We start from the raw sequence: 15,996 nt of genomic DNA, 5'->3' as shown, positions 1-15,996 counted from the left end.
GGGCTCCAAGGTGGCATCCTTAGTGAAGGAGTTTCAAAATGCCAGTCAGGAGGAGGTTCTGGTCAGAGACAAAAGTTCACTGGGTGAACTTATGCCCCCACCTCCAAAAGAACAATGTGTTGAGTTTTACTAAAGCCAGATTTAGTAAGTTTCCAAGAACTGTCTTTTATTCTGAGAGTGTATCCTTCCTTCTTTTCTACCAAGTAATGATGGTGATAATAAATAGTAGGTTTTCTATCTGTAATGTATTTACTTGGTAAAATAAAAAGGTAGCAATATTATGTTTATCCTTAAAGTTTGTTGTTTTAATTTTATTTAAACATGAAATTTAAAGGTCTGGGAATTATTACTGAAATGGTAAAAACACAGAGTGTTCAAACAGATACAGAGGCACCACTTATCTATTTATGAATTTAAGATAGGATTGCCAGATTAGAAACACACACACACACACACAAGCAAGATGCCCAGTTAAATTTGAATTTCATATAAATAATATTTTTTGTGTGTTTTAGTATGTTTTAAATATGGCATGGGACATACTTACACAAAACAAAAACAAAAACCCCCAAACCAAAAAAAACCCTACTAGTTGTTTATCTGAAATTCAAAGTTAACTAGGAGTCCTGTGTTATATCTGACAGCACTTACTTGAGAAAATTACTTAACTTTTTCATTCCTAGCATATACTAAGCATTTACTAAATTTTACTTGTTTTTGAAGCTCTGGCTGTGCCACATGACTAGCTGTGTGATTTTATCTAGTCACTTAATTTCTAGGAGTCCAAAACAGGAATTATAAAAGTTATTTCACAGACTTGGTGTAAAAATAAAAGAAAATAAGTTGTATGAAACAGCTCCCCAAGGTGCGGTATTTTAGTTTTCCGCCCATGACCTAGTAGACCGAGACTACATATCCCACAATCCTAAGCGGCGTCCCCATGCCATTACATCGTTCCCTGGCCTCGTTCTCGCCAATCCCGGCCTTTCCAGGGGGTGTGGCAGCGGGCTGTTCTCGCGACTTTTGCTTTACCCTTCTGCTGTGCTCCTCGTGTCGCGAGACTTTCTGCTACTCTGCCGCTCCCTTTGCCGCCGCCTTAGCCGGGGACCTGAACCCAGCCTCTCCCCTACCCGAATACCGGCCCCGGCTCCACCGAGGCCCCGGTTCCCCCAGCCCTGCCTCGCCGCCGCCATGGCGGACCCTAAATACGCCGACCTTCCCGGCATTGTGAGTACAGGGCCGGCCTCGGCTCCCCAGGACCGCGCCCCCGACCTCCCAAGAGCCCCCAACAGAAACCACCCCGCGACCCCTCCTCTGCCCTATGGTCTCCCGCCGCTCGCTCTCCGACCGGCCGCAGCACCTTCCGTACTCTTCTGACGCGACTGGGCCAGGCAGTCGGACGGCGCACAAGGCCTCTATTCTGGCAGTCGCCGGTTTTTCGGCCCAGAAATCGTCTCTGGGTGCTTACCACTGTACCCTAGTGTTTATATCATCCGTGTCAACGCCTCCGTGCCACCCCAAATCTCCCCATAAGATCCCCCATCCCTATCCCCCAGACACACACACCTGGCCACTTAGTGATGGCCTTCATCCTGCCAAGGAAGAGGTTACCGTGGTAGAACCCTTCTTGTGCCAGATGGGAAACTCTGTTCGTCAGGGAACCTATGTCCTGGCCCCATGCTCCCCGCCGTGTACCATCCTTTTGTGCTGCCCTGCCTGCATTCTCCGGGTGGGGGTTGGGGCACAGGACCTCGGATACCAAGGTCCTGAGTCACCCTTGTGGCAGGGTAGTGGTATACAAGGCCTAATTTGAGGATAGCTCTCACCTACTTCTGACTTGGTGATTGCCAAGGACCCTCCCCCCTCCAGATTCAGGATAACATCTTTGTTATCACTTAACACCATTTACCATCAAGTCCCAGTTGTCCCCACTGTTACATGCGAACTGACATGCTGTTCACACAGCAGGTGGAGGAGAAAGGACAGAGTCCTGGCATCACAGCCTGCCTTCACCATTAGCTTGTTCAAATGGAGTGGGATAAGGGGTGCTGGATGCTGGGTAGTGAGGTGGGGTGGTCACTGCTTATACCCGCAGGCCAGAAATGAGCCAGATGTTTATGAAACCAGCGACCTACCTGAGGATGATCAAGCAGAGTTTGATGCGGTAAGACTATGTGCTGCCACAGAACTCCTCTGGACTCTGACCTCTCCTTCCCAGACAGGCCCTTCCCTTTCTTTGGCGAGCCACAGCAATAAGCGGGTATGCCAACCCCAGCCTGGGTGGTATGTAGGTTGTGGAGCTTGCAAAGGCCTTGCTGGGCTTGCAGCAACCAGCGAGCAGTGTCAGGAAGGAGAATCAAGTCAGTAGAATTACAACTTATAAGACCTGTTTGCAAAGCTCTGATCCTTGGGCTTTTTAAATAAAATTGTAATATCCCAAAACAGGTTTGAGGCTAATGACTGAGGCCTCTGGGTTCTAATCCATGGCAATGAATTAATGAAAGGTGAGCACCTATATTAAACTCCTTGAAGTTAGGAAGGCTAACCTATTTCATAAAGTACTTCACTCAATACATGTTCATTAGTTGCTACCAAGAACTAGACTTTGAAGTATGGAGAAATACTTTTTTATGTGAATCTTCAGTATTCACTGGGCAAGGAATAAAAAATGACTTGGAGGTTTTAGAAAGATAAGGGACCTAGTCAGAGCAAAACAAATTTGAGGAAGAACATAAATCTTTCTATCAGCAGAGGAGAGGCTGTGGTAGCACCTTCAGATCCAAGAACTCTGAGGAGGGATAAATTAGCTGTGGGCACATTTTAACTATGAGAGGAAACACTTAGCACTGTTTATTGAATGTGTTCATTCTATGTTGATTTTTGTGCAATGAATAGGAAGAAATGTCCCTCCCCTCAAGAAGCCCCAGACTAATGGGGGAATTAAGATACATATAGGGGCTGGGCTCACGCCTGTAATCCTAGCACTCTGGGAGGCTGAGGCGGGAGGATTGCTGGAGGTCAGGAGTTCGAAACCAGCCTGAGCAAGAGTGACACCCCGTCTCTACTATAAATAGAAACAAATTAATCGGCCAACTAAGATATATATAGAAAATGTTAGCTGGGCATGGTGGTGCATGCCTGTAGTCCCAGCTACTCGGGAGGCTGAGGCAGGAGGATCTCTTGAGCCCAGGAGTTTGAGGTTGTTGTGAGCAAGGCTGATGCCACAGCACTCACTCTAGTCAGGGCAACAAAGCGAGACTCCATCTCAAAAAAACAAAAAAACAAAGATACATATAGGAAACATATGGAAGAAAAAAGCCAAAACTGAGTGAATGGAAATCAACATAGTAAAAACATTATGTAAGTGCCAAGGGGGACAAACATCTATTAGCATGTTTTATAGGATGTGTTTTAGGTTCTGTTATTTCCAAAGAGAGCTGGGCTGGGATCTCAGTAAAGGTGTGACTAAAGAGTCATTGCAGTGAGCGTGTTTGTAAGTCCTGTGGCTGTGTCTGTGGGGATGGTTAGTTCTGGGAAATGCTGGTTGCTGGCTTATAACGTATGGCTTGGCGTACTCACTTATTCCATATTTGATTCCCCTATGTGGAAGTGGTTCTTACATTGTGGGAAACAACTTCCCTGTCCCCCCTCTAAGTGGTGTGTTCCTTGTGGCTTCTGTACTTGCTGGCATGTCAATCTGTCCCCCAAGCTTGAGTATCTTGGACATAATGCAGATGATACTGTTGCCCAAGGACCTGGGTGTGCACCTGTCACTCCAGGATGCATCTTAGTAGGAAGCTGCCTCTGTCTTTGCACGGTAGGAGTGTATACAGTTGGCTCTCTGTATCCTTGGGTTCCAAATTCATGGATTCAGTCAACTATGGATTGAAAATATTTTTTAAAAATGAAAAATAACAATGCAACAATTAAAAATATACAAATTTTAAAAACACAGCATGGCAACTATTTACATAGCAGTTACATTGTACTAGGTATTTTAAATAAAATTAAAATATCTCAAAACAGGTTTGGGGCTAATGACTTAGGCCCCTGGGTTCTAGAGGTTGTTTAAAGTATACAGGAGGACATGTGTAGGTTTATATGCAAACACTTTGCCCATTTATATAAGGGACTTGAGCCACCCACAAATTTTGGTATCTGAGGGTCCTGGAACCGATCCCCTGCAGATACTGAGGGATGACTGTATGCTGAGAACTTTACTGTTCTACTACAGTTCAGAGACTGTTCAAGTCAGGCCTAGGCCTCTGCCTATGAAATACCAAGCCTTCCTGGTAAGATAATGAATAGAACTCTATTCTTTGTCTGTAACTGTGATACAAACAAGCAGTATCTGAGCAGTCCCCTTTCCAAACCAAAAATACATTGTAATTTTCCTTCTGAAAATTACAGTTATAGTACTGGGATATCTCTTAATAAAAAGAAGATAACACCCATTCCAGGTGTGAAAGAACCTGAATGTGCAGCTCTGATTGGCCATTTATCTCTGCAGAGCCTGAGCAGCCTATTTTAATAGCATCTAGTGGGGTGGCTGATGGGAGAGGATACTGTGAGTGTTCGTTTCCTGTGGCGCGATGCCCGGGATGCTGGATGGCAAATACAAGAGGAGTCGAATTTCCCCCATCTCCTGCGGCTCAGCTAAGTGACTCTTGGTCACTAGGGAGGAATGGAGTGGGGAGACCTTCAGCTGCTTTAGGAGTCCTCAAGGCTGAGATGTTTCCTGATGTCAGCTAATGTCTCTGGCCCCTGTATGTCCCTATGGGCCTTAGGAGGGCAGCTTTCGAGAAGTCAGCTGAGTAATGGCTCTGCCACTGCTCTTAATACTGATGTAAATATGCAACTTGAGGAATAGTGAGTTGTATGCTTAGACAATCCAGAAATGTGTCCATGAGGCCTGCAATCTCACTAGCAGCCTGTTCTCTTCTTGCCTGCCTGCCCAAGACCTTGCATAAGTGACAGTGCATATCACCTCTCTTGTGACTGAACCATGAGGTTTTCAGTCACCTTTTTTTTTTTTAATTTTTTTTTTCAGTCACCTTCTTAACCCCTGGCAACAGCATTCTCTGCCTTAGTCTCCAGATTATTTTCAACTTTAATTAGTTTTTAAAATAGGTAATGTATGCATATGGAACAAAAGATTCAAGGCTGGGTAGTGAAAAGTCCCTCTCTCACCCCCCCCCACACACACACTCAGTTCTCTTCCTTAAAGACAACCAATATGGCTGACCTCTTGTGGAACCTTTTGGAGGTCTGCAGATTTCTATTTAAAGGAATAGTCAGGTCATGTTGACCCTCACTGTCCTTTAACCTCCTTCCCCTGATTTCTCCACTGTGGAAGAAATGGGGTTTCTGAATGAAGTAATGACCTCTAATATCCCTTAAAGATCTTCATTGCTGGCTGGGTGCAGTGGCTCATGCCTATAATCCTAGCACTCTAGGAGGCCGAGGTAGGAGGATCACTTGAGCTCAGGAGTTCGACACCAGCCTGAGCAAGAGTGAGACCCTGTCTCTACTAAAAAGAAAAAGAAAAAAAAGAGATCTTAATTGGTAGTTTAACTTATTAAACATAAAAGTTTTGCAATTCCTATGGTGGGGAGGATAGGGGAGGAAAGTAAAAGATTTAAATTTCACTACAGATGATCCTAATTTCTACTATCTCTTTAAAACAATTTTAGCAGGAAATAAAATATTCTAAAACAGGAATGGGCCAGGAAACTGCACAGTCTGGCCCTTTCCTCCTCAATCTGGGAAGATGTCTTTGCATTTCAGATGCTCCTGGGTTGATTGGGGCAGTGGCTTGTTTGGAGACTTTTCTTAAGATGTCTTGTTAGGAAAGCAATTCCCACGTGGAATTTCCTCCCCCACCGGGCCTATAGCCTGCCTTGGGTCCATGAGGCATTCTGCTCATGGCTTTTGAACTGCTGGAGCAAGGGAAGTTAATTAAGAAAACTTCACTAGAAACAGAATTTAATTTCTCTTTTTATGGCATAACTACCCCCAAGCCATGTAAGAGGGGAAAAAAATGACCTAGCCATAGTTCAGTGGGGGCCCTGGCAGAGGCTTCATTTCTCCAAAAATAGATACTGCTGGACACTCCTGAAATGAAAAACAGTAGGCTCTCTTCATTATAGTTTAGAATATCATAGAGTATGCTTGATTGTGTTCATTGACTGTTGGCGCACTTGAACTTACCTGAGTTTTTCCTAATGCTTCCCCCATCCTCCCTCCTCACCACCTTGCCTGGACACTAGTTTGCACAAGTAAGACCATTCAATGCTTCTTCTCTGCATGTTTTTTTCATCTGCCATCTCGCATGCGATGCTCTGCCACTGTGCTATTGTTGTAGCTAATCGTTTTAAATTCCAATGAGTCCCTAGCTGGGTCACTGAGGGGCCTGCTGGCCTTATGTTTAAAGATCATTAATCAAGGGCTAGAAACACAACTATGATCCATGAATCATTGTCTTTTCCCCTTGTGAGTTCTGCAGAATAAAACTGTCCAGTGGAAAAGGGGGTAGAAACATGGAGGCTATGAATGCTTTTATACATGAGGCATTTAGGGCTGGAGTTAGAAGGTGGTTGCCTTTCTCCTCCTCAGGCCAAGATGAAATTAAGAGATTGTTTTTTATGGAATGACTTTGAAGCCCTCACTTCTTAGCTATATGTGTATTATCCCTGAAAAAAATCTCCTTTTAATATTCCCCTATGGTAGGCCTTCAGAGAGACGTAAGTGGGATGGGAAGGAGGTGTTATATGCAATTTTAAGATAATAACTTGGGTTATTTGTGCTTTTGTAAGTCTTTCTGTTTCTGTACCCCTCCTTTAAAAATAGCATTATGTTGTTCATCCTGGACAGTTTTATTCTACAGCTCTGTTCATCTTCCTTGTCATCATGGTTCTGAAGTCCCCCTGGCTGCAGTGTTGGCATAGAGCCTGAATAGGCTCAGAGAGCAGCAGTAGCCACCTCCTCTGTCTGATTTAGAACTTGAAGTCTTGCCTCTGAGGCACAACCACTTAGCCAAACAGCCCTGGGGAATTCTGGGAGTCCATTAATGAAAGTGACTGGGAGTCACATACCAAGTAAGCTGGTACCTGGGATCAGGGCACTTGAAATTTTCCAATCAAGGTGGCTGTGGTATACTAGGTTTCCATGGTGACTGTTACTATTCCAGGTTTCAGGAATTATACCTAAAATCTCATCATCCCTCAGTCAATCCATAGGACAGACTTGGAGGTGGTATATACTATTTGTAAACTAATATACCACTTTTCCTTTTCTTTGATTTTTTGTCGTTCCTGTTCCGCCCATTCCTCATGGTTTGAACTTGAACTTATGGCCCATTGTCCTCTCTCCTTGAGTTTCTCCCAAGCTGGTTTTAGGTTGGGTAGGACAAGTCAGAGAAAGGTATAATGTGTGTACTTCTGTGTCTTCGGACATGTGCACCCATGAGTGCTTATGCCTACTCTGTACAGAGACATCGCAGCCTAGACCACAGGACCAGAGCTACCTCTACCATGGCTGAAAGAGGAATCTTGCCTGGGGTGGACCAAGGCATCAGCCAGGGAACAGAAAGATTGAGGGTCAGGTATATCAGGCTGAAATCTTGGGTCAGAAAGCACTTGCCTTCATCCTACTATGGGTTTGCATATTCACATAACCATCCTTGACTCTCCACACTTCCATCTGAGCTTTCAGCAGAGCTTCTGGAAAGGCAGGGCATAGCACTGGATTTCCTCCCCTGGCAGTTCTAAACCAGTCTTGCCTGAAAGTGGGAGCCTTATACTCAAATAAGGCCTCTTTGAAATACTCTCACCCTTCCCCCTTATCCACCCTCCAACCCCTGTGAATCTTGTGAAGGGTTGAAGAAACATGGTCTGCACATGGGCTGGCAGCTGTGAATCTTGGTGTCCTCTGGACTTTGTGCTAGCACATCATGGCAGAATTACTCTGGACCCTTCAGAGCTGCAGGGTGAGTTACCAACCACTCAAAGTGCATGTAAACACGCCAGGCTGCGTGAGGGACCAGGATTTGCTCTACCTCTCCTCTGGCATCAGGAAATGAGAACCGGGCTGCGCTTAGGTACTTCATCCTTCCTTAAACTCATCATCTGTACCCAACACATTTCGTTCCGCCTAACCTAAGGTCATATCAGACCACCCTCATTATAACTGATTCTGCTATCCAAATATCTAATTTTTCACAACTAGAGAAACCAAGAATCAGGAAGACTTGGGCCATGAACTAGTAAGGGGAACTCCTTCTTAGAGAATTGTGGACCTTCTATCAACTACAGGTCCTCAGAATCTCTGTAATCTCTGCCTCATGTTCTGTCATTTCTGTGGCTTCCTTCCCACCTCAGCGTTCTCTTCCACACTTTCCTATCCCATGCCACGAGTTTGTAACATCTAACTCCTAGTTCTTAGATGATCTTAAATTGCTGCTATTAATGGCAAAGCTTCATGACATCCTCACCACCAGAGAGGAAAGGGTCTCATGCTCTTTCTCTTGGAGTATGTGGTGACTCCAGCTGAAGTTTCTTGCCCACCCCCCCCCCTAAATTTTGCTAGGCTCCCCTGGGGCTCTGTGGTGCAGTGTGTTTGAAGACTGTCATGTAGTGCATGTGACAATTTGCTAATAACAATTTTGTCTTTTTTTTTTTCCCCTCCCTCATCCCCATTCCCCCACTCCCTTTCCTTTTAACTCTTTTGACTTTCTCACCTCTGGGGAAACCACAAGGAGCTGGTAAGAAGCCTGACCTTTCATCTGCTTTGTAACGGGGTGTGCTGTGATGGGCAGTTGTTTCTCTATTCTTTTGTCTCTACTAAATCTTTTCCATTCCTCTGTTCAGTCCCACACCCAGCTGATAGCGTTTTCCTATCTCACAAGTCACTGTAATGATGCTGCTTCCAACCCTCACCCCAGATCTTTGAGACACTGGCAGAGTAGGTGCCACTGAAGGACTAGAGTGTATGCTGCCCACCAAGTCTCCTGGGGCCACAGCCTCAGAAAGGCTCCAAGAGGATGTCAGCGTCAGGCAGCCCTTCTGGCCCATGACGTGCTTCCTACAGTAGGGAATAGTGAAGGGAAAGCACTGTCCAGACCCTCTGAAACTCACCTTCTGTGTGTTGACTCCTTTTTACTCCTTTCCCTACTTAGGAACATGAATAAGAAAGTAGGTTCTCATATGCATAGTGGCTTAACAAATGGTAGCTGTGATTAACTTCTTTCCTTGGTCTGTAGGTTATATCTCCCATTCCTCTTTTTTAAGAGAATTTAAAAGAAAAAAAATGGATTTCTACCTCGTTGGGCTTGATTGGAAGCTTTGACAGGAAAAAGTGGCATATTCCTGAGTATGAATTTAGGGAAGATGGTTGTCTAGCCTGAGCCTTAGTCCTTCTCAACCCATTTATAGAGGCCAGAGACCACACAGCTATTTGGCTAGTGTGTATTTTCAGAGAAGGTTAAGGAGACAATCATTTGGGACTCAAATGTCTCTTTCCCCAGGCACTTGCATATGGGACAAAACATTTTGTTTTTCCTTGCTCTAGCTCTTGCCCCTCTGCCCAGCAATTCCCTGAAGAAGAGATAAATATCAAAGTTGATACTTTCTCCTTTCCCCTCTACTCCCTTATTTTTAAAGCTGCCACCCACACTGATTCCTTTTCTGACTAATAGCAGAGCAGAGATGAAGGAAGGAACTCCTTTCTGTCTGCTGCTCTTTCTCTTGCTGTCCCTCCATTTCTCCCCTCAACGCCTCTCCCCACATACCACATAAGGAGGGGTTCTCAGTCCTGGCTGCAGACTGGAATCACCTGGGTAGCTGGCCCTACCCCAGAATAGTTAAATCAGAATCTACAGAAATGGGCCTAGGCCCTTTAAAAAAAAAATTCTAAGTGATTCTAATGTGTAGTCATGGTTGAGAACCATTGTCCTAGGAATGAAGACTCATTTTGCCTTCCTCCTGTAGAAGGTGGAGATGTCATCCCCAACAGAAGAGGACTCCTGGGTTTCCTTCCCCTTCCTTCAGCACTATCTTGGGAGCCTGATGAGGCTTCTGACAGTTGAAGGAAGGACATGCAGTCAGGAATGCCCAGGCTTAGTGGAGTTAATTGGAATCTGAATAGCAACTAGATGTTTAGTAAGGAGAGAGCCTCTCTGCTTCAATTTCCAGGGTGAAGTCTCTTCCACTCTCTCTACTGTGTCCCCTGGTTATGGAAGAGCTTCAGTGCCTGAAGCATAGCAGAAGGGTCAGGGAGCAAAAGTAGGTGTTGCAGCTGCTCTTTGAAGAGATGCTGGGCTGTCTCCATTTCAGGGCTTACATGTGACCCTTGCCCAAGGGTGCTCTTGGCAAGCAGATATTGCTTATGTTTGTTGTTTGTAAGATGTCCCTTAAAAAATAACCCAGTACGACCTTGCCTCTTCTCCCTATCCATGACTTCTCTGGCCTCAGGAAGAGAAGCCTTCCCTGGCCTCAGGAAGAGAAGCCTGGAAACCAGGCTTCTGGTCAGGCCCTCTGCCAACCTGCCTTTTGTGTTGGTCTCTTACCTTCAGTAGGTTTAAAGTCCTGATATTCACACTCAGAGTTAGTGTCCTGATTATCTGCCTTCCCTCCTCTTTCCTTCCAGCAAGAATGGGAGGTCAGCTTTAAAATGGACTTGTTCAGCGGGCAAGGAGATTTATTTTTGGGAGGGGGAGGTTAACAGAGGTCAGGTTGGTTTCTTGCCTTGAGTGCATGGTGTGTGCCAGATAACAGGGAGGGGTGGGGTGGGGTGGGGAGATGGGGAGGCTTATGTACAGAGAGGGTGGGGAGGTTATGCTGCCTCTGTTCCCAGTTGAATCAGGGTGTTAATATTTATACAACTGAGGCTCCATATTTACCAGGAAGCTTCAGTTTCTTAGGTTGAGCCTGGGTTGGCAGCTTGGAGTAGAGCCACCTTTCTTTCCCCTTGGAAAAAGTAGGGCCGAATTTCTTGATGGTTTGGGGATTTTGTGGGATAGAGGAAGTTACAGGATGAGAATGAGTCTGCTGCTGGCCTAAACTACCTCTTCCTGCAGGAGGAACTGACGAGCACAAGTGTGGAGCACATCATTGTCAATCCCAATGCTGCCTATGACAAGTTCAAAGACAAGAGAGTGGGGACAAAGGGACTTGGTGAGACTGGGCCGGAAGTTGGGTGGGGGGAAGCCTGGAGGACAAGCATGAGAAGTGGCCTCCTGTCCTCAGGTCTTAGTGACTTTTGCCCTGGGGAAAGGGTCTCTTATGATGATCTCTCATGGTGCCTTTCAGTCACCTGAGACTGTGAGCCCTAGATAGGCCCTCAGTTCCATCTTCTTTTCTTGGCAGATTTCTCAGATCGTATTGGAAAGACCAAGAGGACAGGATACGAATCTGGAGAATATGAGATGGTTTGTGTTGATGGGAATGATATGGTGATCCTATCTAGCAGACATTCAGGAGGGAGATCAAGGGATACAATCGGGATTCTGAGTTTCTCTGGTGGGGGCATCCTGAGGAACATAGCAGGATGCAGCTGAGGATGTTCTGCCTCCTACTGTTTGTTCTGGGGAGTGTCCTAGGCCTTTGGCTAGCTCCAGTTCTTCTGTACTCTGGTGTTATGGATTCTGAGTTAGATGTGATACCCTTATGAGTTAGGCCCAGGGTTTGGATACATTGTTGAGGCTCCCTGTAATGGGAGGTATGATGTTACCCTCTGCTTATTTTCTAGCTTGGAGAGGGTCTGGGAGTGAAGGAGACACCCCAGCAAAAGTACCAGCGACTACTGCATGAGGTCCAAGAGCTGACAACTGAAGTTGAGAAAATCAAGGTGACTATATACTCTATTCTTCCATCTCTGCTGTGACTTACTTAGCAGAGGAAGACCTCTAATAGGAGGAGAAAGCTTCCCTAAGCTCCTGGATAAGGGGGCTAAAGTTTCCAGAGTTTAGGAATACACATGCATCTGTATTCAATGCTATAGGCGGGCAGTCTATTATGCTAAAAGCCATCCCAGTGACTTCCAGCCACAACTACCATTAAGGGTCTTGATACATTTTATTTCTTGATTCATTCTTGCCGCACTCTTGTCTACCTCTTTTCATACCAGACAACAGTGAAGGAGTCAGCCACTGAGGAGAAGCTGACCCCTGTGGTGCTGGCTAAACAGCTGGCAGCCCTGAAGCAGCAGCTGGTTGCTTCCCACCTGGAGAAGCTGCTGGGACCAGATGCTGCAATCAACCTTACCGACCCTGATGGAGCTCTGGCTAAGTGGGTGTCCTACTTTGTTGGAAAATCATTGTTGATTGGGGTTGTGGAGGGACTCAGCCAGCTACTGACAGGGATGCTAAGGGGACAGGTGGCTTAGCTGTTCCTTAATGCTGACTGTGGGGCAACAGTGAGAGAGAATGATTGGCCCTCATCCTTCAAGTCATGATATTACTTGGTCTCCTGACCTAGGCGCCTACTGCTACAGCTGGAAGCAACAAAGAACAGCAAAGGGGTTTCAGGGGGGAAAACCACCACTGGGACCCCTCCAGATAGCAGCCTTGTCACTTATGAACTACATTCTCGGCCTGAGCAGGACAGATTCTCTCAAGCTGCCAAAGTAAGTATGTATATAGTATTGGCTGGGGAGAGATGGCCCTAGAGAGTTTCCTGCCTCCCTCCAAGGGCTCTGACCTGGGAGGAGGATGCTGGGAAGTTTCTGATTCCTCTTTTTTTTTTTGAGACAGAGTCTCACTATGTTGCCCTGGCTAGAGTGCCGTGGCATCAGCCTAGCTCACAGCAACCTCAAACTCCTGGGTTCAAGTGATTCTCCTGCCTCAGCCTCCCGAGTAGCTGGGACTGCAGGCATGCGCCACCATCCCTAATTTTTTCTATATATTTTTAGTTGGCCAATTAATTTCTTTCTTTTTTTTAGTAGAAATGGGGTCTCACTCTTGCTCAGGCTGGTTTCGAACTCTTGACCTTGAGCGATCCTCCCACCTCGGCCTCCCAGAGAACTAGGATTACAGGCGTGAGCCATTACGCCCGGCTGATTCCTCTTATGTCTCATTCTCTGTGTTTCCTTTGCCCATCTGCCTTCAGTTAGGATTTTAAGATTGTGGCTAGGGATGTGTTCCAGGGCAAGAAGTCCCTTGGAGCAGGGAGTGGAGAGGAGTGGCAAGCAGGATCTTACTTCTCTCACTGTAGCAGCAGGGAGGCGGGTGGCAAATCTCACCTTCTTCCTTCCCCCAGGTCGCAGAACTTGAGAAGCGCCTGACGGAGCTGGAGGCAACTGTACGCTGTGATCAGGATGCTCAGGTCAGGTGCTCTCCTGTACTAGGTCTGAGCCTTGGATCCTGCACCCTGAGCCCTAACGTCCACAGTGTTCCACATAAGCCTGGGAGGCGTCAGGAAAGGGTTTCGTTTACAGGGATCAGCCAGTGGGTTGCCAGCTAGAACTAGGAAGGATGGGAGAAGGTAGTAATCACATAGAGATATAAAGACTGCTGATTTCTGCCCTCCCTTTCCCACTAGAATCCCCTTTCTGCAGGTCTACAGGGAGCCTGTCTTATGGTAAGTTTGGAAGGTACTGGAATGTTTGGATTACAGAGGGGATATTGGGATTGGGCTTGCTTTGAGAATGATTTTTGGGTCTGTAGCTATATATTAACTCCAGTGGAATATGGGAGGCTTCTTCCTACCCCTTCGTGATGCTTGTTCCCACTCTCAGGATACTGTAGAGCTGTTGCAGGCAAAGGTGAGCGCCTTGGACCTTGCAGTTTTGGACCAAGTGGAGGCTCGGCTACAGGTATTAACTGGAGGGCAAATTGGATTATAGGCAGGTTGGGACTTTGGAAGCCCTGGATGTGCTCATGGTCAACCTTAAAATCTGTGCTTTCAGAGTGTCCTGGGAAAGGTGAATGAGATTGCCAAGCATAAAGCCTCTGTAGAGGATGCAGATACACAAAGCAAGGTCAGGAAGACACCTTCCCCTTCTTACCTCTTTCCATTCCCTCAGGTTCTCATGAGTAGTAATATCAAAGTATGAGAACACGCTGATTTTGCAGGTTCCTGTCTTCATAAGCTCTTAGCTGAGAACGGGCAGTGCTTCCCTCTACCCAGTTCTTTCCCTGCTGCAATGAAGTAGCAGTCAGTATTGCCTCAGCCATCCCCTCTGGGCCCTGTCATGTCCCTTCAGGTGCACCAGTTATATGAAACTATACAACGCTGGAGCCCTACCGCCTCCACACTTCCTGAGCTGGTACAGAGACTTGTTACCATCAAGCAGCTGCATGAGCAAGGTGGGAGAACAGCTGCCACCAGTGCTAAGAGAAATTGAAAAGTGGGCAACTTTTGTTCCCCTCTCTCGTCTTGGATTCTAGTCTTAACCATACCTTTCTTTCTTCTTTTATAGCCATGCAGTTTGGTCAGCTCTTGACACATTTGGATACCACTCAGCAGATGATTGCTAATTCCCTTAAGGACAATGCCACCCTCTTGACCCAGGTGTGTTCCTCTTTATTGATCTGCTCTTTCTCCAGCACATGCAAACTAGGTTCTCCAGCTTTCTCTCCTAGGGTTCTGCCTTAGCCCATTTTGTAGCATGCTGTTGTGGCAGGGGTGTGGTTTGAGTCTATAGACTGTTTTTCAATGGTTGTGGGACCTTTGACAGGCCTTCATAGCAATTAATTTAACCGACATACCTACATCTTTTCATTTGGAAAATGATACCTCCATTAGAGTTATGTGAATTAAGTGAAAGAATATAGGCAAATTGTTAAGAGTTAGTGGGCATGTTTTTTCTTAAAAAACCTCTTTTCCTCTGTAGTCTCCGCTTATCTTTACCCAGATGTTCCTGAACACAGCAGATTGGAAAGAATATGGGTTTTGAAATCAGGAGCCAGCCCCCAACCTGGTTCAGCCATTTCCTTTCTGACCCTGGACAGTGAGCCTTACCTTGTTCCTTACTTCTTATAGTAAAGCCTGGCACATAGCAACTCCTCAATTCTGTTGGAGGCACTGTTCTTAGTGTTGGAGGGAGCATTAAAGTTGAGAGATCAGCATCACAGGACCATCAAGATAAATGAAAGTATATATAAAGGACTTGGGATAGTATCTTCTTCCTCTAGAGCAGTTTGCTAAAATTTTGAACCAGTGAAACTCTCATTTCAGCCAAATCTTACTTGGCTCTCATTACATAAAACATAAAAGAACTGTTCTGGTTGAAAGCAGGATGGGAATTTTCAAGATTCCTGCTTGCTTGGCAGACCCTGAGCTAGGTCCGTGGTACTCCAGGGGTAGTTTGAAAACTGTTGCTATAAACATTCCTGTTCTGGGGTCCATAAATGGCACTTCCATTTCTTTTTTGTCCCAAGAGAATTTCTTTAGGTCCTCATCCAAGTTAGCAGTTGTACCAGACAAAGAGTAAAACCTCTCTCCCACTTTGTAGGTGCAGACAACCATGCGTGAAAACCTGGCCACAGTTGAAGGGAACTTTGCCAGCATTGACGAACGGATGAAGAAGCTGGGAAAGTGAGCACCTTTGGGAACTGGAGAACAGGGGTAACCCCTACCCCTCTGAACTCTCTTAACAGCTTACATAGGGTTTCCCCTTCATTATAATTCTCGCATCCCATCCCATTTGACACTGGGGGCAAGGGTTCTTCTTGCATGTGGGGTTTACACCCCTCCCCTGATGCATACAGAGTGGTAGTGGGGGATATTAGATGGTGTTCTCCCCTCAGGCCCAAGGGATAAGGACATGGGTCCAGCCACATGCCAGCTCATGTCCAATACTGCTTTGCCTGGTGTGGGGAAGGATTGGGTCCTGTCCTCCAACACAGCTTCTGTGGCTGACTGTAATACTGTACAACTATTTCTGACCATTAAATGCTGTTGTACTCTGTGTGGCCTCTGCTATATTTCCTGGGGAAGAGGCAGCACTGAGACACAGACAGACATTCATAGCATAATAGGCAGTCTAAGCCACTCTCTA

At 46.0% G+C, this 15,996-nt stretch overlaps 1 protein-coding gene across 1 annotated transcript; it reads left to right on the top strand.

Moving 5' to 3' along the window:
- The first annotated feature begins 1,041 nt into the window (after positions 1-1,041).
- Positions 1,042-15,906, top strand: DCTN2 (dynactin subunit 2). The gene is made up of 14 exons (XM_012777096.2): positions 1,042-1,227; positions 2,096-2,164; positions 11,075-11,171; positions 11,364-11,425; positions 11,746-11,844; positions 12,124-12,284; positions 12,474-12,621; positions 13,254-13,319; positions 13,536-13,574; positions 13,732-13,809; positions 13,903-13,974; positions 14,200-14,302; positions 14,416-14,507; positions 15,451-15,906. Exons 1-14 carry the CDS (start codon positions 1,192-1,194, stop codon positions 15,535-15,537), a joined length of 1,209 nt encoding a protein of 402 aa, XP_012632550.1. The 5' UTR covers positions 1,042-1,191; the 3' UTR covers positions 15,538-15,906.
- Positions 15,907-15,996: the final 90 nt, after the last annotated feature.

The sequence above is a fragment of the Microcebus murinus genome, chromosome 10 (genome assembly GCF_040939455.1).
Source record: "Microcebus murinus isolate Inina chromosome 10, M.murinus_Inina_mat1.0, whole genome shotgun sequence".
In the NCBI taxonomy this organism is placed as follows: domain Eukaryota; kingdom Metazoa; phylum Chordata; class Mammalia; order Primates; family Cheirogaleidae; genus Microcebus; species Microcebus murinus.
This window is presented reverse-complemented; position numbering and strand designations above follow the sequence as displayed.